Raw genomic sequence first — 24,304 nt, forward strand, 5'->3', positions numbered from 1 at the left:
CAGCAGTGTGGTAGGAAACCCACCAATATACAGGAGACTGACTTCAGAGAGAGAAAACACTCCAGCTTTAATGCTGCACCTGCAGAGAACTGATCCATACACTGATAAAGCCCCTCCCAACACTCACACACACACACACACACACACAAGCTGTTGGATAGGATTCACTTGTAGTTACATTAAATGTAAAGTATTACTGGATATTTTGGACTAATACTTTTGTATTGTTGTGGTTTAAAAATAAAAACAGTTCAAGTCCTACATGTTTTCCCTTGATGTCTACTTCTGACATTTGTGGGACTTTTTTATAGAAATTTATTATTTTATTATTTCTACAAAATCGGTTTACCAACTTCTCTTTAACCTTCAAAATTAAACAGACTGTTTTAATTCCTACTTCTTTAAAATGGATATAAGATCAAATTTGGCCTCAGTCAGTAATATGTAGGGCCCAAACAGAAGTAGGTCTAGCAGTGCTTCACTTTTGTAAATGTAATGGTAATTCAGTAGGAACTCTCTATGTTACATTCCCGTGAAGTTATAACAGCCTGTGAAAGAATTTGTTAGAACATAAATGATGCCCCCAGTGGCCTCTTTAAGTCTCTTTAAGTTCAACCTGTGTAGAGAGTCCATACCTGAACAGACATATTAAATCTCATGGTGATTGAACAAGTCTATTCATATGAAATATCTGCTGAAAGCTGACAGGTCAGAGGTGACCATCTAGTTTAATTTATCAAGTCTTCATTACAAATTCACAAACAAGTACAGGCAACGATGCAGCTTATTCAAGTTTCATCTTGATAGGGCAAGCGGTTTTTGAGAAACAGATATGTGAAAGTTATAGCGCCCCCTAATATTGCAGTGGCACCAACGTGTATGTATTACCCAGGAGTCATAAAGTCTACATATGTTTGAAGTTTTGTAACAATCAGTCAAAAAAGTTACAGAGTTACAGCTTTGTATGCATGATTTATATGATCCAAGCTCCGCCCAAATTTGCAATTAGCATCTGGTATCAATGCATTGTTAAATTCCCAACATATTTTGGTAATTATTAAAAAAATGATAGACTTCTGATTCATTTGACACCAGAAAAGTGAAGATTGGTCAGAAATCCTAGGACAAGTTTACATTTAAATTTGAGTGTGAAATGAGACAGGCGGAGCTGTATGGTTTCTGAGACTTTTTTGTAGGGTGTACAAAATGTATAAAAATGTATCTCTATAAATAGTTGTGGATTAAAATGCTTAACACTTTTCTATAGAGGCACCGTCAGGCCGAAAGGGCAGCGCTCACTCATTTGAGAGAGGATGATGAATACCATTAAGCCTTTTTTTAGAGTTTATCCAAAGGCCTTCATTTGTCTATTTCATGTGTGTTGATTAACTCAGGGTGGTAGAACTGTCTATTGATTGTCAACAGAGATGTGAGAAACACATAACTCATAGTTAAGTTTCTGATGTGATTGTATTTGCAGTGTTGTTTGGATGTAAACAGTTAAATCCTGTGATATACATGCCAAAATGAGGCCCAATACACCCCTAATAGGACTCATTGGAATACAGGAGAGAAGTAAAAGTAAGTTAAACTTGTCAAAAGGTGTGCATATGATTATGATTATTGATCAGGAACCGTCATCCAAGGTGGTCAACAACTTTTATTCAGATTGACCTTTTGACCTTTGTATAGTAAGCCCAAGAATTTCTGACACAACATGTATTTTCAAAGTAATTCAGATCAGATTTGTTTTCTGTAGACTTCAGAATATCGTGGTGGAAATGTTAAGTGTTTCTGAGTGCTTTAGTGCACCTTTTAGAGCCACAGCTAGCAAATCTTAGTCTCAATATATACATGTGATTATAATTTTGAGATGCTAATGAGTTAGCAATATAAATTAAAAATACCATAGTTGCAATAACTGATTGATAGTCGGAGACCATATTGAGTAAAAGAGTCAATAGGATCAAATTCTAGTTGAAAAGTTATGAAATATGGCCTCGGTCAGTGATATGTGGGGTCCAAGCTGAATCTCACTAGTAGGCCTAGCAGTGCTTCACTTTTGTAAATGTAATGTAAAGAGGAGCCCCCTAGGGTACTAGTCTGTGAATGGTCATCTTTGGAATACAGGAGACAAGTGAAAGTGAGTTAGAATTTGTCAAAAGGTGTCCATATGTTAAAGGTATTCATTTGGAGTCTTCCTCCAAGACATTAACTGAGTTTTGTTCAGCTTGACCTTTTGACCTTTGTACAATAAGCTGTAGTCTTTGAATGAATAAGTCAAAATTCCAGACAAGGAGTTACATTTCTGACATAACATGTAGTTGTAAAGTTATTCAGGTCAGAGAACTGAATCAAACACTATCGATTCTTTATCTGTAGACTTTATAATATCATAATAATAGAGATTTTAATGATTTTAAGTGTTTGAGCTCTTACCCAGAGCGACTTACAAAAGTGCTTCACTGTTTACTCAGAAAAATAATCTTAGCTAGTGTATCACGAATACCTCTAAGCTTACATACTACTTTTTACTACATTTTTTAAAAACATTAAAGTCATGTATGATAAGTATTTTATACTGGGGGACACACTGCCGGTGCCTTCAGAGGCGAGGGGACCCCCATTCACGTGGTCAGGCAGGGGCTGGATTCCCGGAGGCGTGGGGGGCGAAGGCAGCGCTTCAGTAAGCCGTTACTGTCACGGACGCGTCGCCGCGCCTTCCCCCGGGGTGGTCTCTGGCCGCGGCCCGCAGGCTCTCATGAGGACTTTCAAGTTCACAGTCATGGTCAAGTCATGTTTCAAGGGACTCTTATATTGACACAGACTTTTATGTTGACACTTTGTGTTATCATCATGTGTGTGCTCACGATTTAATTAATACGTTCCACCTGTGGCTGGTATATTTAAGGAGGGCTAGTGCTAGCTGCTAGTTGCCGCGAATTGAATTTATTGGGCTCATCGACAGACTCAGTGAATAGAAGTGAACCTTATGAGCTTATTGAATCTTGTGTACCCGTTGATCCTGGCTGACTCATTGAACCTGAGGAACGGACTGAACCATAGGAACCTTTAGGGCAGATTTATGGTAGTGAGATTAACTCACTTAGCTTCACTCACGAAGCAGATTCACGGTCTTGAGCTCAGGTAACGAGCTGTACGTACTTAAGGTACTCATGGTAGCGAGCTGAAGTGGTTGAGAGATTTTTTTTTTTGTTGTGCTACAGAGTGACAGTATATATCTAAGACTAGCATGTCTCTTTTTCATGCTTTGGATTGGAATGATCATTTCCATGGTTCATCACACTATACTGGACAAAAATCAGTTACCAAATCAATTACCAAACTTGACCAAATGACTGCATCTGGGCAGAGTGATAAATCATGAACGTACTTGATTTCTTCCCTCAAACTATTCCTTTAAAAGGTTCAGATGAGATTTAGGAGTTTTTGCTATCAGTGGTGATAATTAAAAACACTGATTATCAAGACAATACAGATTATTCCTTCATTTGTCACTGTCACTCAAGACCTTGTGGTTCTAGTTTTCCAGTATTTTAAAGTTTTTAACAAAACTGGTAGTGAACATGGTATTCAAATTTGACGAGTGGACCAAAATAAATGCTCCAAAATGAAAAAAAAAAAAGATATATTTTTTCTTCTGTAAAGTTATGTTTTTATTAATATTTTTTATTAATATGCTTTTTTTTTTCTATCTACTTGTCATTTATTCAGTTTAGCTGATTTTATCAGGCCAGCTCACAGATACACATAATTTAGTACCATATAATATAATACTGCTTTACCTCTTCATTAACAGTTCATTTTTATTAACAAAAAATAATAATTCTACATAGTAGCATAACCCTGGCAAGTAGGGGAGCTACTGGCTGCAGGACAGTATCACATGTACAAATATCATAAAAATTCCAGTTTTAATGAACACTGATCTTTTATTCTTTTATTCTTTTAACACCTACTAGAGGCTGACTGAACCCAAATCTAGCATTTTGTGTTTTTATGAACATGATATGTCAAGTCTATTACCTGATGGCCCAAATCAGACAGTGCATGCTTGAGTTTTAAACAGCTGAGTTCATCAGCTCAGTGAGGCCTAATGCACTGATTGGGGTCTTTTTCCCAGAGAGAGAATAAATAGTCAAGTCGGAGCTTAATCCAATGTTTGTATCTATATAAAATGTTGAGCACAAGTTTCAAAGGATGATATGTGAATGTGTCAGCGCTGATCAACACAACTCCACCTCCCTCTCTAGAGGAGTGTGTGTGTGTGTGTGTGTGTGTGTTGCACTGGCAGCAGTGTGGTAGGAAACCCACCAACATACAGGAGACAGGAAACACTCCACTGTAATACAGCTTTAATGTTGCTCCTGCAGAGAACTGATCCATACACTGATAACCACACACACACACACACACACACACTTACAGCTTTGGTGTTTACTTGCAGTGTAAATGTGCAAACAGTTTCTTTATAGTAATATCTCATAAGGCTGCAGGGCTGTAGCCCGGGGTGTAACATTTCTCCTGACTGTTCTGTGATTCTGTTCTTGCTTTTTGTTCTTGTCTCCCCTTTAGGCTCCTTCCATGTCCTCAGTCTGTAGCTTCTCTCTTTTGTGTATTTGTTGTGGTTACTCTAGACTGGACACTTTAGCCTGTTGAGCAGGCCAGCTTACTGTGACAAAGAACTGTTGCTGTTGTTTTATATATTGTATCTTACAATGTTGAACAGTACACATTATAGCCATGACAAGAAGACTATTCCTCCATCAGAGGCTTATTCTGTCAGGTACACTTTGTAGTTTGAAATTGCATTTCGTTTTGCTCTCTAGACATTCAACTTTACTTTTAGAACTTTAGAACTTTTAGAACTTTTAGAAACAGAATTCAGACTCAGCAATACTCTCAAGTTTCAGAAAATTAAACATTTAGTTTCCTAAAGAAAGATGCAGGTAAGGTGTACTCCATAGGGTGATGTGTTAGATGATGTTTATGACATATTCATTTTACACAACCAGGATGAATTTAGTATATTTAGTATTTTAGTAATGTATCTGCTTTAAGAAAAAAGTAAAGAAAGTGGTTTAGAGTGTGATGAGGTAAAAAATAAAATTCATTCTAAACACAAAGTTGTAAATTAAAATATGGTGAAAAAAATGTAATAACATCCTCGAGTTTCAACATGCTTAAACGGTCTCTGTCCGATGCCTTGCTCTCAGTCACTTCTATCACATTATATTAAAGTCTGAAAGTAGAAGAGCAGAAGTAAGTATGGCTCAGTATTTCAACATGATCAAAAAATATATGACATCATATCTGGTATTGCATGTAACAATACCCAAAATGTACATCATCAAAGTCATTATAATACAATTCCCTGCGTAACCTTGTGTAAGCATTCACACTGGTTTGTGAGCAAGGCTGCACATAAACTTTCTGTGCTGTTTTAAATGGAGAAACACTTTCCTGTCATCATTTCAAGAAGGATTTTTTATCATCCCGCAAGATGATATATCATATTATGTCAATGAGTCAATGATTCTTTTTCCTAAGATTGTCTAAAATATGTAAAATATGGCAAATATTTGATCTTGTGTAATGTAATGTAAAATCATGCTTAAAACCTGGATATGGTGTAATTGTACAGGTAGTATCTCTATTTGAGCTGCAGAATGATGGTCTTCTAAACACTAGTCATTAACTTCTGAGTTGAGTCTCTCCACTCTGACATCACCCAGACCATAATCTTATCAGAAGAAAGGACAATGACACAAATGTCTGGACTAAAGTACACAAGGTCAGCATTCCCATGAGTCCCAGGACAATTCATTAATAATTAGTAAATACAAGTTTAACCACTTCAGAAAGTATTGTAGGATATGACTAAAGCCCCAATGTTATAATAATAATAATAATAATAATAATAATAATAATAATAATTATTATTATTATTATTATTATTGTTGTTGTTGTTGTTGTTGTTGTTGTTGTTGTTGTAATCATTAGAATAATAATTAAGCCTTCACCTGTGTAAAATGATTTGTTTCCCATGTGTTTCTGGACTTGATTTTGGTGTACGTAGCCATCTGTGTTCTCCTGCTGTGTTTCGTGTTTTTCCAGTAAAGTTTGTATTTGTTGGATATCCTGCCTCAACACTTCCTCTTTGTGTAGAAATGTCTACAGTGCTGCCAAACCATATGTAACTAATCTAACCAGGTACATTTGTAGGTGTACAGAAACTCAGTAAGCTTTAGACATACCTGCATTTTCTAAATCCTGTACTGCAGTGATGACATCATCATAGTTTTCTGATACATACACAATATTTGTAGGAATAGATGAACAAATGCAATATTAATAAATGAATCATTATTACACATCTTTTTAGCTTTGCAAGAAAAACAAACCTGTTGTGAAGTTCTCTCCAGCAAACAAGGCATCATCGTAGATCTCCACATTGTTCTCTGTTAGACAATAAACACAATGCTAAACTCAAAGTCATCATTGTCGACCTTCAACAATTATCTAGTACATTATTATCTAGTACATTGTGAATTAACACTCATAATTGTTTATCACTGTTTTTAAAGAGAGAGAGAGAGAGAGAGAGAGAGGGAGAGAGAGAGCTTACTAAGTTACTATCCACCCTCAAAACATATGTGCTATTAGATATAGATTTTGGACACATCCCCTTTTCATGTAACATAGAACAGAACTGCCAATAGAATAGGATTCTCCTGAGCAGATTAACGTGAGCCTATTGGCACCATGCATAATGCTGGATTTTGGCTTTAAGGGTATAAAGCCCCCCAACATTGAGCTTGGAGCAATGGAACTGGGTTTTCTGGGCTGATGGTGCTAAATCCAATAGTGTGTGTGTGTGTGTGTGTGTGTGTGTGTGTGTGTGTGAGGAGAGACGCTGGCAGCAGTGTGGTAGGAAACCCACCAACATACAGGAGACTGACTTCAGAGAGAGGAAACACTCCAGCTTTAATGCTGCACCTGCAGAGACTGATCCATACACTGATAAAGCCCCACCCAACACACACACACACACACACACAAGCTCTTAGTTAGGATTCACTTACAATTAAATTGTAAAATTAATGTAAAGTATTACTGTTTCTTTAAAATACATATACAATAAAATGTTATAACAGCCTGTGAAAGAATTTGAAGTTAGAGCATAAATGGTGCCCCCAGTGGCCGTTTTAAGTCTTTTCACGTTCAACTGATACAGTCCATACCTGAACACACATATCAAATATCATGGTGATTAAACAAGTCTATACATATCAAATGACTGCTGAAAGCTGACTGGTCAGAGGTGACCATATTTATTAAATATCAAGTCATCATCACAGTTTTATCTTGATAGGATAACTGGTTGCTGAGAAACAGATATGTGAAGATTATAGCACCACCTAGTGTTGCAGTGGCACAATTATGAATATTACTCAAGGCCCCCAAGAATGCACACCTTTAAAGTTTCCTAACAATCAGTCAAATATTTCAGTGACAGCTTTGTATGCATGATCTATATGATCCAAACTCCACTCCTACTTTTAATTGTCACCTGCTATGAATGAGAGTATTGCAAATTTGAAAAGACAGGATCAAATTCAAGGCACCAGTTGGAAAAGGTGAAGTAATTCCTTAGACCAAAACGTTTAATTGAAACAGAGGGCGAGATGTATCCCTGTTGGTCATTGGGCAAAGAGAGTGTCAACAACAGCACTGTAGTGGATTGGAATATGTTTAGTTTTGTTCATTAAATTATGAATTACTGATTGCCATCAAATGTCTGAGTAAAGACATAATAGAGTGACATGATGACCTTCCTTCTTTAATTATTATTATTATTGTCACAAAATAAATTGATGTTTTTGCAACTTGGAAATGGAAATACCCTCCAAAATCAACCAAGAGAGCGTCCATAATAACAATAGTCATAACAAAAGTAACAATATCTGTAATTAGCAACATTAAATTAACCCTGAAATGGAGGAAAATGAGAGGAATTAAAGGAACCATCAAAATATCCAAGGAACCAACCAATGATCAGGCAGCATGGACCAAAGCTTTATTAAAACAAAGAAAAAGGACAAGGGAAAAGGACCACAATAATGGATCAGAATAATGTTTCATAGGTGGCTTAACCTCTTTTGGGCCAGACTGCCCTCACCTCAGTCTCAGCTGAATAAGATTCATAAAAGACAAGTGTAAGATCTCCTCCTTTTTTATAAAGCTCTATTCTACATCACAGAGATATATCAGCAGTCTATCAGAGCAGAGAGAAATCTCACGCTTTTCTCAGCTGCGTCCAAAACTGCTCACAGTTAAGCGCTGATGTTGAGCTCCACTTTTCCTTCTCCACTTCTCCTAAGGAGGGGGTTAGAAACTATACTGAGATCTGCTTTATTTCTCCTCAGACAAAGATAAGAAAAGACATTTTTCCTTTGGGTCTCTAAAGTTACACAGTGCAGTTAGTGTTCTGAGCCTGAAGTAGCAACAATATAGATGCTATTGTTTCTATGATAAGTCAGTGGCGCATCAGCATGACTTTGAAGCTGTTATTCTTTTGTTGACTGTACTTCTGGGAATGTAACCAGCTCAGCACATAATCTCAGCACACATCGTTTTCCCACTAAATTCAGAACAAGGTGATTTGACCTTGCTGCACCCAAAAGGCTTAAGGTATTTGCCAGCTTCTGGCTGTAACTTAACGTCCCACCTTAAATGGTGCAGAAATGTATATACTTTATATATAACATCTGTCAGACAGACAAAAAGAAGTGAAACACATCATCTTTAACTGGTGTCAAAATTAACACTTTATTATCAGACTTGCTATATATTGTTGAAAGTACTGCGATCTATAACATTTCATATAAGCCAGTTAAAACATACTTCAACCCCATCATAGACAAAAACTCTATAGCAAATAGTTTGAACTTATGCATTTATTTCTGATTAATAAACAGCATTTGAGTGATTGTCTTTAGGAAAAATAAATGTAACTCTGATTGGTGATTTATTTTCAGTAGGAAATTGGTGGAAAGGAAATTGATACATTTATTGTTAGTTTTGATTTAAATATCTTTGGCTGAAATGCAGATTATGTTAAATGTACACTTGCAGTGATTTGCCTTTTTCAACTATACAAACCATGAAATCAATGAAATCATCAAACTATAAAATCTAAGCTAATGTATGAAGTTTAAGCATTTTCTACCTTATATTTATTACATGTTCAAAACAATGAAAAAAACCCACGTCTACAGTAAAAGTCAAAAGTATGGTTACAAAAAAGTAAAAAAGTAAAAAAGTATTTAACTTTTGGTTTAGTTTCAAATGGCACAAAAATGTCCTCAGCAAACTGGTTGGACTCTGGCGATGGTCTATCTCTCCTTCTCAGGCACCTCCACCACCTCTTCCACATCATCATAGTCTGGATGTAACAGAAAAGAAACAGATACAAATCTTTATGTTTTAAACATGTAATTTAATGCTGGAAGCCTCAGTTTCTAATCATTGCATTTTCTTTTATTTAATAAATTCTATCCTTTTAAACACATAAATGACATTATTTCCATCATCATCATCATTACACTGTAATCATCCATGTATATCATGAGTTACAGTGATGCAAATCCATATTGTACTAACAACACTCTGCAATAAGGTGAGCACAGAAAAATGTTTGTTTTATCTCTCTCCACCTCAATAAAGACATTGTATGCTCACCTCCATCACCTGCTACACCTCCTAACTCCTGTCTAGGAGTGAGGACATCATCATAGCCCTCAGGAGGGTACACTGCACCGACATATGTAGACAAATGTTTTGATGACAGTGAGCAACAAATATGATTTCAGTATTGAATGGATGGTTTTTCACAATTAATTTTCCATTTTAAAAGAGTCAGACCTGGTGTACTGTGTGGGCTCTCTCCAGCAGGAGTCACATCGTCGTAGATCTCCACTTTGTTTTCTGTCAAAATGTAAAAATGAAAGGTAGCCTCAGTGACAAGAGACTTGATTTTTACTAAACACCAACTCCAATTAAGATATTCATTATACCACAAACTAGGTACTTCACACGAAAGAGTTGGTGGAGATCTATTTTCCTTGTCTAGCTAAGGTTTATTAACTGGAAAAATTCTATTGTGACATAATTGTAAAACACCATGTTTTAGACCATGGCTACTCCAGTAGTAAAGTAGTGAAAAACAGTGAGATAAGGCTATATAATGTTACCAGGCTATTATGCAACATGCCCTCTATACACTAATATCGAGATTATTGTAAATAAATTCACATGACCAAGAATGTGATATGTTATGTTCAGAATCACCTTTCCCCAGAAGACTGAAAGGATCTAATCTAATCTAAAAAGTTGAACAAGTGGATAATCGGGTAGCCAGTGCCACCCCATCCACCCTCATGGCTTTCCATCAATTGACAGTAATTTCACCAATTAACTATAATTTAATGCTGGAAGCCTAAGTTTCTAATCATTGCATTTTCTTTTATTTATTAAGGTGAGCAAAGAAAAATGTTAGTTTTATCTCTCTCCACCTCAATAAAGACATTGTATCCTCCATCACCTGCTACACCTGCTAACTCCTGCCTAGGAGTGAGGACATCATCATAGCCTTCAGGAGGGCACACTGCACCGACATATGTAGACAAATGTTTTGATGACAGTGAGCAACAAATATAATTTCATTATTGAATGGATGGTTTTTCACAACGAATTTTAAATGAGACAAACCTGGTGTACTGTGTGGGCTCTCTCCAGCAGGAGTCAAATCGTCATAGATCTCCACTTTGTTTTCTGTCAAAATATAAAAATGAAAGGCAGCCTCAGTGACAAGAGACTTGATTTTTACTAATTACCAACTCCAATTTAGATATGCATTATACCACAAACTGGGTACTTCACAAGAAAGAGTTCTATTCCTGCTCTTTATCTTTAATATTACACAGAGTTAAATGTGTAAAGCTGTACACTGTAGTATCATAAATTAAACCATACAAATATTCATTTAAATATTCAAACAGGAACACACTTGCTAATCTATCGGGTGTCTGTCCAGCAGTGATGACATCATCATAGTTGTCTTTTGTGTCCTCTGTGCCCACCCCACCTAAATCAAATAAAAACATTTACATATTTCATAAAGTTGGCGAAGCACAACAGATAACACCAGTACCTACCAGTGAGCTAGTGAGGGTCAGTTCCTGGTCTGGGTGGCTATGCTGTGCTATACCAATAAGAGTCCTTGGCCAAGACTCTAAACACTACATTGTCCCACCTTTGTAATCTGAGTAACCTGTAAGTCACTCTGGAGAAGAGTGTCAGTTAAATGTGTTAAATGTAAATGATCAGTTTATAAAGTCACTTACTTCTCAGTCCACTGGTGGTGGTCTCATTATAATAATCAGGCTTTTCTTCATCCACTGTCTTTGCTAGAAGAGAATCAAGAGAATGAGCTTCTCCATTTTCTCTTTCTAAAATAAATGTTGATTTATCTAAAGCCTCTAAAAGAGGCTTTTGTGAATAATCTCAGATGCCTGACAACAGTAGCAGCTGTGATTCAAATCATGAATGCACATCTAAGATCCTTTCATAAAAATGTTCTTACAGAAGATAAATCAACACAAGCTACTGAGGAATGTGATCGATGTTTAGGGTAAGCCTCCTGTAAAAATACACAGAAGTAATAAAACACGTTTTGCTGACTTACTTGAGAGGAGCTGCTCTTCCACATTTTCATATCCTGAATTCTGCTCTTCAGAGAGGATGTTTCCTGTTACATTAGAGCAGAACAGTCGTGGAAAACCTTCAGAATTCCAGACAAGTCACACAGGAAACACAATTCCACTTTGACTGACACATCACAAGATGAACTGAAAATCCACGACAAAAACTACATTTCCCATAATGACACTTTGAATGAGACTTTCCCATTCACACAGACTCAAACGTAACTAAGGAACTGACAGATAAGCAGTATCATGGCCAGGTATGACCTTTTCCCTCGTTATTCACGGCAGAGGCAAGATGCACTGGTAACACTTAAAATAGGAAGGTCAGATTGGACTAGAAAAAAAGGTCTGTGACAAAAAAAGGCAAGAATCAAGAACACGATTCTTTGAACAGATGAAACCAATATTAAATTCTAGTCTCGTCTTAATCTATAATGGTGGATGAAACTGAAAAAAAAGAGACAGAAATCCAAAACTCAGTAAACAGTAAAGAACGTGTCTAGATTCTCTCCAGATTACTACACTCTACTACACTTCTGTTATTAACTATTTTATTAAAGGAATTTTTAAGCAGTATTATGAAGAATTGGTCTGGAGAGGCAATGACAGAGATGCTATTCTCCATATTACAGTCAGTGGAGCATCAAAATGATGTAAGATAAGGTAAAATGCTACAGCTGCTTTAAGGCATGTAGTTATTTACAGCCATTTAAACACAATTATTTCTACATGCCAGCTAACATTAGCTCCACTTCCCATATTGTGAGCAACTATGGACAGCCTCCAGTAGAACACTCCACATATTATTTACCCCTTTCAGTAAATCTTTTATTGACATGTTTATGGTCAATCTCCTCATAGACTGGCTCAGACAGAGTCTTCTGCCTCCTCTTAGAGAGCACTGTGAGAGAGACAGAGAGAAACATGGAGTCAGTTCAGTAGAAGAGAAGACTGATGACAGACTGAAGGACTGATGATGTTTAGAGAATGTACAGAAAGTGGATTGTAGATGATCTCTGAATCTCCCTACCTCTCCTGAACACTCTGTTCTGGTTAAACAGCACAACCAGAAGCACTAAGGCCAGGGAGAGCAACATTCCCAGCACCAGGAGAGACACTGGATAGGCGTAGGGATAATGTGAGGATGGAATTTGTGAAGGAGAGATTGTCTGCTTCTCAGTCAGATGTGCTGGAAATATACATAAAGAGTAAAAACTCAGTGGAACATCACATTGTATTTAGAGATCTGTAGAAAGATCAATTAAAGGAATAAAAGGAGTACCAGTGATGACAGTTGTGGTTGTTTCAGTCACAAATATGTCTGTAAAAAAGTAAAAGTAAAATGCTCAGGCAAAAGAGGTAAGAAAAGAGAGAGAGAGAGAAAGAGAGAGAGAGAGAGAGAGAGAGAGAGAGAGAGAGAGAGAGAGAGAGAGAGATTAATTCAGAATTGAGTGAAAATGGGTATTTCTTGCTCCTGGGCTCCCCCTACAGTTGGGAAATGTGTGATTTCAGCCACACCTAGACAATAAACCTTACAGCAGCATTTCTGGACAATCAAAAACAATGTAGAAAAGTCACTGAAGTGATGGAAGAATGTGGACTGAGATAAAGAGTAAAATCACAGCAGTTTAAACTAAGGTGAGGTGTTAAGAACTAAGAAGATAGTGAGGAGAGCTGAGAAGATCTTAGGGGTCTCTCTCCCCTCTGTCACAGACATTCACACCACACGCTGCACCCGTAAGGTCATCAGCATTGTGAAGGACCCCACTCTTCCCTCACATTGACTTTTTTCACTGCTGCCATCTGGCAGAAGGTACAGGAGCATTGGTGCTGTCACTGCACGGTTCTGCAATAGCTTTGTCCCACAAGCTTAAAGTGAATTAATTCAGTGCAAAGAATATAGGTGTCTTTCCCAAAAGTATCCAATCAGAGAACACTGATGAATATAACACAGAGAAGTTAACACCAGCATAACAAATAATCCTCTGACCTGCACAGCTGACCTCAGCTCTGTGGGAGCAGTCAGTGTGTCTCTTCAGGGAATGAGGACAGTCCCACAGGTGAAGCTCATTCCCTCTACACTTCACTCTGTTCAGCCAGACAGTTCCTTCACCAGCACCAAAGGCAGCACTCCCACCAGCTCTCTGTGCTGGACCACAGCCAAGCTGCTTGCAGACCACCTCAGTATCTTTGATGTCCCACAGATCATCGCAGACGGACCCCCACTCAGCATTATGATACACCTCCAGCCTCCCAGAACAGCTTCCCTCTCCTCCCTTCAGCCTGAGAGGCAGGTGATCTAAACACACACACACACACACACACACACCATTTTAACATATCAACTCATAAAAGGGAAGTTTAGATGAGATTGATTTGTCAAAACAATTAAGAATGTGTGAGTTATCTGGGTTTATTAACTTCTGATCAATATTTTAATAGTTCAAGCAGTAAACAGAATGCCTCCCTACTTGAGCGCTGGTTCAGGTGTGGAAATAAGGAGAATTTCAGATGGTTTTCCAGTGTGTGCTGTTTATTCTCTCCTGTGAATATGAAAACAATACTGTATTAATATCAAACTGAGCTCAACATCAGGCTTTCAAATATTCAATATTCTTCAATCCTGCAATACTCCTAATGTCTGCTTTCAAAATGAAAATATGTTTGTCCATCTCCAAGAAAGAGAAAGTCTCTACCTGAGCAGGTAATGTGAGCCGCCTCATCAGTATTATCACACTTGTTCTGTCCCCAGGGGGTTGATGGACACTGCCACAGAGAGGAGTCATGTTTCCTACATTTCACTTCATCCAGCCAGTTAGGAGCTGATTCCACTCTTGCTTTAGTAGCCTTCTCACTCCCAGTTCTTCCACAGTTTAGATCTCGACAGATCAGACTTGCTGCTTCTTCATCTATGCCTGTCACACACACATTCCCCCAGGTTCCATTGTAGAACACCTCCAGATTCCCCTCACAGCCCTCAGTGAGTCTGATCTCTTTAAACTCTGGTGGGAGAAAGGTGTTTAATAATTAAGTCTTGCAGGTATTTGGAAACGATCTAAACTATCTAGAACTATTTGGAAGATATCTGAAAACTAGCCACTTAGCTATCATAATTGTTTTACATCTCCTTACCCTAAGCTCAACCTGGCTTGATATACCCTGTATGTCCAAATGTTTGTGGACACTCGTACTAATAAATGAATTCAGCTACTCTAAGTTGCACTCATTGCTGATAAAGATATGCCAAAAGATTTCCTAAAAAGTAGATAAGAAGCAAACAAAATATTAGACTCCGCCATTCATTTATTGAAAGAAATGATCCAAAATGATTCAATAATATATTAAAATTGTATCCAATATTTAATTAATAATATCCAAACTTTAAAGTATGTGATCCACTAGGATTAACAGAAGATTTAATCAGAGTCAGATGATTTTAATCAATGGGATAATAATTAAGTTTAAGTGGGTGCCCTGTTTTTTATAAAGAAAAGGGATCAATTAAAGTCAGATCTTTACAACACAATGCAAGAACAAAGAAGATTGGTGAAGACCTCAGATGAGGTGTTGATGCTCATCAGACTGGAAAAGGTAAGTCAAAAAGGGTTTGGACTCCAACAGTCCACAGTCAGACTATTATTCAACACCCTTAAGACCTAAGACCATCATTACCATTATTATGGTTAACCAACAAAGGTCATGCCAATCTCACGTTGGCTAATGTTAATGTTCATGGAGATCACTGAACAACAGTGGTGTGTATGTCAGGGTTGCAAAGACAAAGCCGTTGCTCTCCAAATAAAACTGTCTACAGTTTACTAAAGATTGCAATGACAAGCCAGAAGGCAATTGGCATAAAAGCTGTACCACACACTTTAACAACTGAACATATTATAAATAGCAGCAGTCATCAAATGTTACCTGAGCACACGACTCCAACATCATCCTTGTGTCCACATTCACCCTCTCCACACAGCTGATATCTGCAGTTCCACAGAGACGTCTCGTTCCCCTCACACTCCACCTCATTCAGCCATATGGGTCCAGTTCCAGCTCCAAACCGAGCTGGTACCAGAGCACTGAGGGCCACTCCACACTGCAGCTGTCTGCAGACCACCTGTGCATCCTCAATATCCCACAAGTCATCACTCACTGTCCCCCATGAGCCACTGTGGAAAACCTCCAGCCTTCCTGCACAGTCTCCTCCAGAACCAACCAGCCTGATGGAGCTACGAGCTACAATTCAGAGAAAACAATTTACTGAGCATGACTTATAATAATAAAATTATTATCCCCAAAATATTATTCATTTCTATGATGATACACACACATGAAATATTATATATGTATAAAGACACGGTTGTTTGGACAGGTGTACTGTGCCCTTAAAACCTGATCAACACACTTACTGTTGACTGTTCCTCTAATCTGTCACTCTGTTCTGTATAGGTGTAATACTGTCTGCTATATTAACAACTAAATTATTCTAAATGATTCCAATATTTTTACCAGAGCAGGAGATGTACAGCTGTTCTCTGGAGCTGCAGTTGACTGCTTGTGCACTGCTGCAGTTCCCCAGATGAGCTTCACTCCCAGAACAGTTGAAACCCGTCACACACATGTAGCTGTGTTCAGAACTGGATGGAGAGGAGCTGGAGATGCTGAGTACAGAGCCACAGTCCAGCTGTCTGCAGACCACAGAGGCCTCAGACTCACTCCAGGAGTCCAGCAGAACTCTCCTCCAGTCCTGCCTGAAGTAAACCTCCACCTCCCCCTCACACTCCATCCCTCCAGACAACTGCACTCGCCCCTCATGAGACGCCAGAGAGGAACCTGAAGATACAACAAAAATACTTTAAATTCAGGATTGTACTTGCAGTCATTTGTTTTTGCATTTTCTAAAGAACAATTTTCCAATTCAACCTTTCTTATGATAAAAAAAAGATCATTCATGCACCACTTGCCCATGTCCCAGTAGTTGAGAAAGCATTACCAATAAGATTCAGAAAGCTTACCACTGCAGATGACTCCAACATCCTGTTTATGAGAGCATGCAGTTCGACTCCATGATGAAATGGGACATTTTGACAGGTGTGTTTCTTTCCCCTGACAATCAAACACATCAGCCCAGATCCGGCCACTCCCCTCCCCAAACCAGTCTGATCCCAACACAGCCACAGCACTCCCACACTTCAGCTGACCACAGAGGACACTGGCAGCTCTCATATCCCAGCTTACATCACACACTGTGCCCCAATCACTGAGGTACTGGAGCTCCACTCGACCAGAACAGGAGTCTGAGCCGTTCATCAGTTGAGCCTGAGTGTGACCTGAAACCACAGATTATTAAAAGAGCAGGTAAACAGGAATGCAGGTATTACATTTGAGACAGATTTCCTGGCCCGGAATTAAGCTGCGTGTGGTCCAGGTCTACCTGTACTGCCTATCCAGGAAATTGTCTGTCTTATGTAATGAGATGTAAGTAAGTAATATGAGATTTTATGCTTTACCAGCACACATGGAGTCAAAACATAAAAACTACAAAACATGTAGTTCTTACCAGCACATATGAGTCCCACATCACTGTCATGAAAGCAGTGGTGATTGAGTGAAGATGATATTGGACAGAGAGTAATGTCATATTCGTTGCCTCTACACTGAAGCTCCTCTGACCACAACTGACCCTCCCCTCTGCCAAAAGCAGCTGCTCCCAGCACCTCCACAGGAAGCCCACAGCCCAGCTCTCGACACACAACCTCTGCATCCTGCTGGTCAAAGTCAGCATCACACACTGTGACCCAGGTCTCTCCATAAAACACCTCTACTCTTCCAGAGCACAGATGAGGACCATCCACAAGTCTGGACATTCTGTGACCTGTGTGTAGTGTAACCTCATTAAAATACAACAATATATATGTGTGCACCTCAGGAACTTATTATATCATAAAAAAGTTTATTCATTATCACAATTTGATTTAAAAGGTAATATTTTATATTTATTACACACATAATTACATATATTTAAGCTTTTTATTTGTTTATTTATTTTTCTTGGTAAGAATATAATATTTCTTCGGATTTAATAATAAAACAAAAAATGTGTCACTTTAAATGTAAGGAATATAAAATATGACTGTTTAGCTTTTTTAATTATATTCTGAACAAAAATAATTCATGATATATTTTAATTTCCTGAAATGATCTAGTACAAGTAATACAATGTTCAGAGGAAGATACATCATTTCCTAAGCTACTTGTAGGTTAACATGCAGTGTTCAATAAAGTGCGTATTCTGAATTGATAAGGGGTTGCATATTGTCAGTGATGGATTAACACCCATTAATGTTGCATTCATAATGTAATTCTCCTTTCAGAGGTAGATTTAATTTTGAGTTTGGAAAAATGGCCGTATCAACAAAAGAAAAGTCTTGAAAAATGTAACTTTAAATGTAATAAATCTGAAATATGTGATGGTTTTGCATCAAATTACAAATGATTTTTACAATATAAAATTTTTAGGTGAACTGGTATATTGTTAAAAAGAAAAAGAAATGTAATACTGAAATCCACTTTTGAAAAAGCGTGTTAACAAAACTCTCTCACACTCACTGTCAAACTCTACCCTGAATATGGATCAAGTTTAATATTGAATTGTTAATGTTTAGTTATCTTTAGGGTAATGTTTCCAATAACAGAAAGAGTACACACACAAACACATTGGACTATTTTAAAGGAGTGAATATGACAGATATGTCAATCTGACAAGAGTCTGTCATCACAAGCCAAAACATTAAGACCTTTAACACTTGATGTAAAAATGTTCATCATGGTGCAGCTCAAGGTCTGAGATATATGATATAAGATATAAGCAATATGTTTAATACAACATAAATAAGCAGGCTTGAGCAACTATAACAGGATCCAAATCCTTATTTCCAAATAACTGTTGAATCATTCATCAAAATGTCAGCAGCAACACTTGCTGTGTAGTGACTGGAGGGCTAAGGCTAAGCCCCTCATATTGGCAGTCTAGTCTTGCCCCCAATAATGTATTTTTGGTTCAGTCTAACAGGTTGCTAGTTAGTTTTTATTTACTCATCGGTTTGCAGTGATTTCTACAGGAATTCTTTGTAATGAGGAGAACATTAGTGATGGTGGTAGCAAAGTACACAGTAATATTTTGTAAGTAATATTATTAATAGTTTAGGCCTTTTTCACAGACAAGATAAATGATAAATGATTTTTAACAAAGCAGTACAATTATAAGATATATTATACCATTTATAGATGCTCACACCAGTGACTGATCAGCTTATGTCAGCAGTGTGAGGAAATTTCAATCTGCAGGAAATCTTAGTTTTAACTCTTGTACTGGTGCATCCTTCACAGTTTGACCTTTTCACGACTGTTACTTGCTGAAAAACCATTATATAACTCCTATAACACCTGACCACAAACACAAAAGTTAGAAGACATTAAATGATTGGGTTGTGTTGAGAGAGGACCAGATCACATTTAAAAAACATTTCAGGTTGTTTGTGAGTTAAACCAGACATCCACCCCAACCTGCTGACACAGACACCTTCTCTTTCAGAGAGCACTGGACACCTGGAAGCCTATTCTCGACTGGACATTCCACTGAGAGACGGCCTTCATGACCCTCTTTAAAGCTCCAGACCCTGGGGCAAACTAAGGTGGTCAGCTTTACATGCAAATCTCTGGTTCCTACAGTTTAACTTGAACAAAAACGTTATATTCAGATTGTTAAATCTTGCACACCAATCACGTTACTTTTGTTAAACAGCGATTAGTAAGAACAATCAGGTTCTAATAAATACCAGTACTTGTCCACAGAATAAAAACAGTCATTGTCCTTTTTTTTTTTAGATTAGTGTTACGCTAAAGTCATTTCTACCTCCAATGCTGTGAATCTGACATTCTCTCTCTCATCATTACATGTTTATTCAATAAAATTTGATTAATTTTAAACTGACATCTCTTGTGTGGGTGTTTACAAAAAAAAAGGGTTCCTGGGTGAAAGAACTGCCTTCTGAGTTGAGACTAAATTTAATTTGTAACCAAAACACAACAACCAGTTATTTTACAGTCCTGGGTGAAAATCCCAAACAGTGCCCATTAATTTTGGTCATAACTAATTGAACCATTAGTACTCCAGTAATATAATCAATGACTCGACCATTTAGAAAATAAGAAATAATTCTTAGCTTGCTTTAGAGCTCACAATTTATGCTGCATTGTGATTTGTGAGTTCTTTATTGTGCAGCAATACATGTTGAGAATAACATACAATAGTATATATTTAAATGTTTTTTGTTTGACATGTTTTTTTTAACCAACATAATTAACATAACATGTTTTCTTTACTATATTTTGTTTGTTTTGACGCTACATATGTACTATGATAAAACTGATGTTGTACACAAACTGTTGTGGCACTACAATTTTCCACCAAGAAGACATGAAGACAGGAGTTGTTTTGAAGAGTTTGTTAGGGGTAACATTGCCTTGTTTAAGAGATGTGTGTTTCTTCAAGTGGACTCATTCCCTCTTGGGTGACATTACAAATTAAGGTCAGCCTTAATGTACAAATGTATTTTAACTTTTTTATATTAGTCTAGTTTTTCTAGTCTTTTCAGAAACTGATAAAATTGTTTTATATTCATTATTGAAGCTGCATAATAATGACCTAATAACTATTTAATTTACCTGAACCATGGGAATCACATGCTGGATGTTAACTATAAGGAAATAAAAGAAACCTCTCAAAACAAAATAACATTCTCAACCACTTCACAACCAAATACAATACAAGTAATACATTGTATATTACAGTAGATTGAAGCTTACCTGAACAGATGACTTCAGTATCCCACATATGATTACAGCTATGTTTACCCAATCCCAGTGATCCACAGTTCTTCAGTGAAGACTCTGATCCACTGCACTTCACATTACTCATCCAGATTGGTCCAGATCCTGGTGTATCTGCACCAAAACTAAGTACCTCTCCACAGTTCAGCTTTCTACACACAACTGCAGCCGCCATTTCATTCCAACCGACACCACACACAGTTCCCCACTGTCCTCTGTGAAGAACTTCTACTCTCCCAGCACAGCGACTTCCACCATCCATGAGCCTCATACTGTCTGTGTGATAGAAAGAGAAAGAGAGAGAAAATAAAGAGAGAAAAGAAAGAGAAAGGGGGCAGATGATGAGACTAAATGAGAAATTGACTTTATTAAATATTTTATAAAGTGTGAACATTTTATATTTATTGTAAAAACAAGCAAATCAACAAACAAATAAACAAACAACTTACCAGAACACACCAGTCCCACATCATTATCATGGGAACAGTTGTGTTTGAGTGAAGATGATGTTGGACAGAAGTAAAGCTGAGATTCGTTGCCTCTACACTGAAGCTCCTCTGACCACACCTGACCCTCCCCTCTGCCAAAAGCAGCTGCTCCCAGCACCTCCACAGGAAGCCCACAGCCCAGCTCTCGACACACAACCTCTGCATCCTGCTGGTCAAAGCCAGCATCACACACTGTGACCCAGGTCTTATTGTGAAGCACCTCCACTCTCCCAGAGCAGTAAGAACCACCAACCAGCCTGACTTCTAAAATATTTATCACAAGAAAAAAAAGATAAATTTAAGGATATGTAATGAGTCCCCGCAGCCAGACCAGTCAAAACTGTTACATTATATTCATCCACAAGTACATTTCCAGAATGGGTACAATACTATGATGACTCCCTTCCCATGCTAATATACCACCCACTGTGGCAAGCGTAGTCAATATAATAAGAGTCTAGTATAATAAGAGCTTATGTTATAAGTGTAATTTTATGCTCCTTATAAGTTAATGATGACAACAGTCACCACCACCACCACCAGCCAAAGTCAAAAGAACCAGAACCAGCCACACTAAATTTTACACTTGCAAGAGTGTTTTTTGAGAGCCACATGTAAGACTTTATTGTGGATTAATGATATGAGCCTATTCACGTGTTATCGACAATTTGAGTTTAATCCTAAGCAATAGAAAATGTGAAATCTTCCCCAAAGTTGTACAATTTACCTGAACAGATGACTCCAGCATCTTTAGAATGATCACAGTTATGTTTACCCCATCCTGCTGATCTACAGTTCTTCAGTGTAGACTCTGATCCACTACAGCCCACATCATCCATCCAGATTGGTCCTGATCCAGATCCAAAGTAACCTTCACTCAGTACATCTACAGCCTCTCCACAGCCCAGCTCTCTACACACCACTGCAGCATCTCTCAAATTCCAGTAATCACCACACACTGTTCCCCACTGTCCTCTATGAAGAACCTCCACTCTCCCAGCACAGTGACTGCCACCATCCACCAACCTCACACTGTCTGTACCATAGCAAGTAAGACAGAGAGAGAGAATAATTAAAAACAAATAATTAGCCTTTCAATAGCCTTAAAATGATACAAAGTGAAATTGCCTTTGGAAAAAATGAATAACAGAGAGAGAGAGATATGTCCACATAATTATAATTATGAACATTGAATTTCAAAAAATGTAAAACTACACATATAATCTAAATATATCTATTAGCAAAAATAAGATTAATTATGAAATTGTAGCTCCTACCAGAACACAGCAGTCCCACATCATTATCATGGGAGCAGCTGTGTTTGAGTGAAGATGATGTTGGACAGAAGTGAATCTGAGATTCGTTGCCTCTACACTGAAGCTCCTCTGACCACACCTGACCCTCCCCTCTGCCAAAAGCAGCTGTTCCCAGCACCTCCACAGGAAGCCCACAGCCCAGCTCTCGACACACAACCTCTGCATCCTGCTGGTCAAAGCCAGCATCACACACTGTGACCCAGGTCTCTCCATGAAGAACCTCTACTCTCCCAGAGCAGCGAGAACCATTAACAAGCCTGACTCCTAAAAGAGATATTATTTAACAATAAGGCTTAATGATGTTTAATATAATGATCTTGAAAATATATTAGACAATGCATGGTTCCTTAATATCTTGGAAAACATTAATAATAAAACATTGGAAAAATACATATATTTACAAATCTGTAGCTATTGGGTTTCTAAAGAAGTTGTACATTCAAGTAAGATTAAATTCATGAAAGTGGATCAGAATAACAGACTTGCTAATTGTGGAGTTCCAGTGTGCAGCAGTTTGGTGTCTGCTCTGCTTTAACACACTAATTTAGCTTGGTAGTTGATAAGTCGAATCAGGGTGGGTTTAGCAGGAAAATCACTAAACTGTGCTGGACACTGTATAACCCCTGTTTAAATGAACTTACCTGAGCAGATGACTCCAGCATCTGTAGAGTGATTACAGTTATGTTTACCCCATCCTGCTTATCTACAGTTCTTCAGTGTAGACTCTGATCCACTACAGTCCACATCATCCATCCAGATTGGTCCTGATCCTGATCCAAAGTGAGCTTCACTCAGAGCATCTACAGCCTCTCCACAGCCCAGCTCTCTACACACCACTGCAGCATCTCTCACATCCCAGTTATCATCACACACTGTTCCCCTCTGTCCTCTATGAAGAACCTCCACTCTCCCAGCACAGCGACTGCCACCATCCACCAACCTCACACTGCCTGTAAGAGGGAGGGAGATGCATATACAGAGGATTGCAAAAAACTGGACATCCGTCTACAGGTTGAGATAGCAATAACTTCTGACTGTTGACGTCTGCCTAGGTTGTTTTCAGTCAGTGGTGCAGTCAGTGACACACCTCATTTCAAGACCACCACGCCCATCAGCATAGATATATTCACAAGAACTATTGCTATTTAAAAACGCAGGCAGAAAAAAAATGTGTAAATAGACTGTTGTATGGTAGGACCCCTTATGCTGAAATGTGTGGAGTGGATGCAGGAAAGGTTTTTTTTCTGATGATTTTTCCATGAAGATCATGTTTTTGCAGGAGTAGCCTCACAGTAGAACAGTGCACTAACACTCCATAGTCTACTAAATGTTCCTGAAGGTCTTTTGCAGTGAAACCAATTTGGATTAGCTTTTGCAGCATTCCTGTGAGCAGCTCTCTCACAGATCTTAACTTAACCTGCACCAGTCTTGTTAAGTGCCATTTCTAAATGACATTACAATCTGAAACAAACTGGAAATACTTTACTATTGTCATATTCTCCTGCTTTGTGGGCATTCATTATTTTAATTTTCAGAGCATCAGACAGCTGCTTAGAAGAGAAAATTGAAAATTTCAGGGGTCACTCTGGGCACAACAGAATTAAGCAATTTTCTGCTGCAGCTCAATCTGAACTCAAAATCATCCATAGATGATCACCACAACAGCCAGCAATCATGCCTGCCATCGCTACCACCTACAAATCAGCCACAGTCATAGATGAACTCCACACGTTAGGCTTGCTAGGGTCCAATGGCCAACAGAGGGAGCATCATAAATGGTGCACCAGAAGACAAAAGCACAGCAAGCGAGCTGGAG

The 24,304-nt window shown here is 38.0% G+C and overlaps 1 protein-coding gene across 1 annotated transcript in view; it reads right to left on the reverse strand.

Annotated features, from left to right (window-relative positions):
• Nucleotides 1-9,419: 9,419 nt before the first annotated feature.
• The window catches only part of LOC140549724 (uncharacterized), a 178,880-nt gene continuing 163,995 nt past the window's right edge, over nucleotides 9,420-24,304 (reverse strand). Inside the window, 16 exon segments of the mRNA XM_072673469.1 lie at nucleotides 9,420-9,469; nucleotides 9,766-9,837; nucleotides 9,949-10,011; nucleotides 10,628-10,690; nucleotides 10,795-10,857; nucleotides 11,430-11,492; nucleotides 11,771-11,833; nucleotides 12,604-12,693; nucleotides 12,823-12,981; nucleotides 13,783-14,091; nucleotides 14,489-14,794; nucleotides 15,714-16,028; nucleotides 16,302-16,625; nucleotides 16,808-17,122; nucleotides 22,450-22,752; nucleotides 23,130-23,438. Of these exon segments, the coding sequence (XP_072529570.1) occupies nucleotides 9,420-9,469; nucleotides 9,766-9,837; nucleotides 9,949-10,011; nucleotides 10,628-10,690; nucleotides 10,795-10,857; nucleotides 11,430-11,492; nucleotides 11,771-11,833; nucleotides 12,604-12,693; nucleotides 12,823-12,981; nucleotides 13,783-14,091; nucleotides 14,489-14,794; nucleotides 15,714-16,028; nucleotides 16,302-16,625; nucleotides 16,808-17,122; nucleotides 22,450-22,752; nucleotides 23,130-23,438 (2,867 nt within the window).

This window comes from Salminus brasiliensis, chromosome 2, assembly GCF_030463535.1.
Source record: "Salminus brasiliensis chromosome 2, fSalBra1.hap2, whole genome shotgun sequence".
NCBI classification, from domain to species: domain Eukaryota; kingdom Metazoa; phylum Chordata; class Actinopteri; order Characiformes; family Bryconidae; genus Salminus; species Salminus brasiliensis.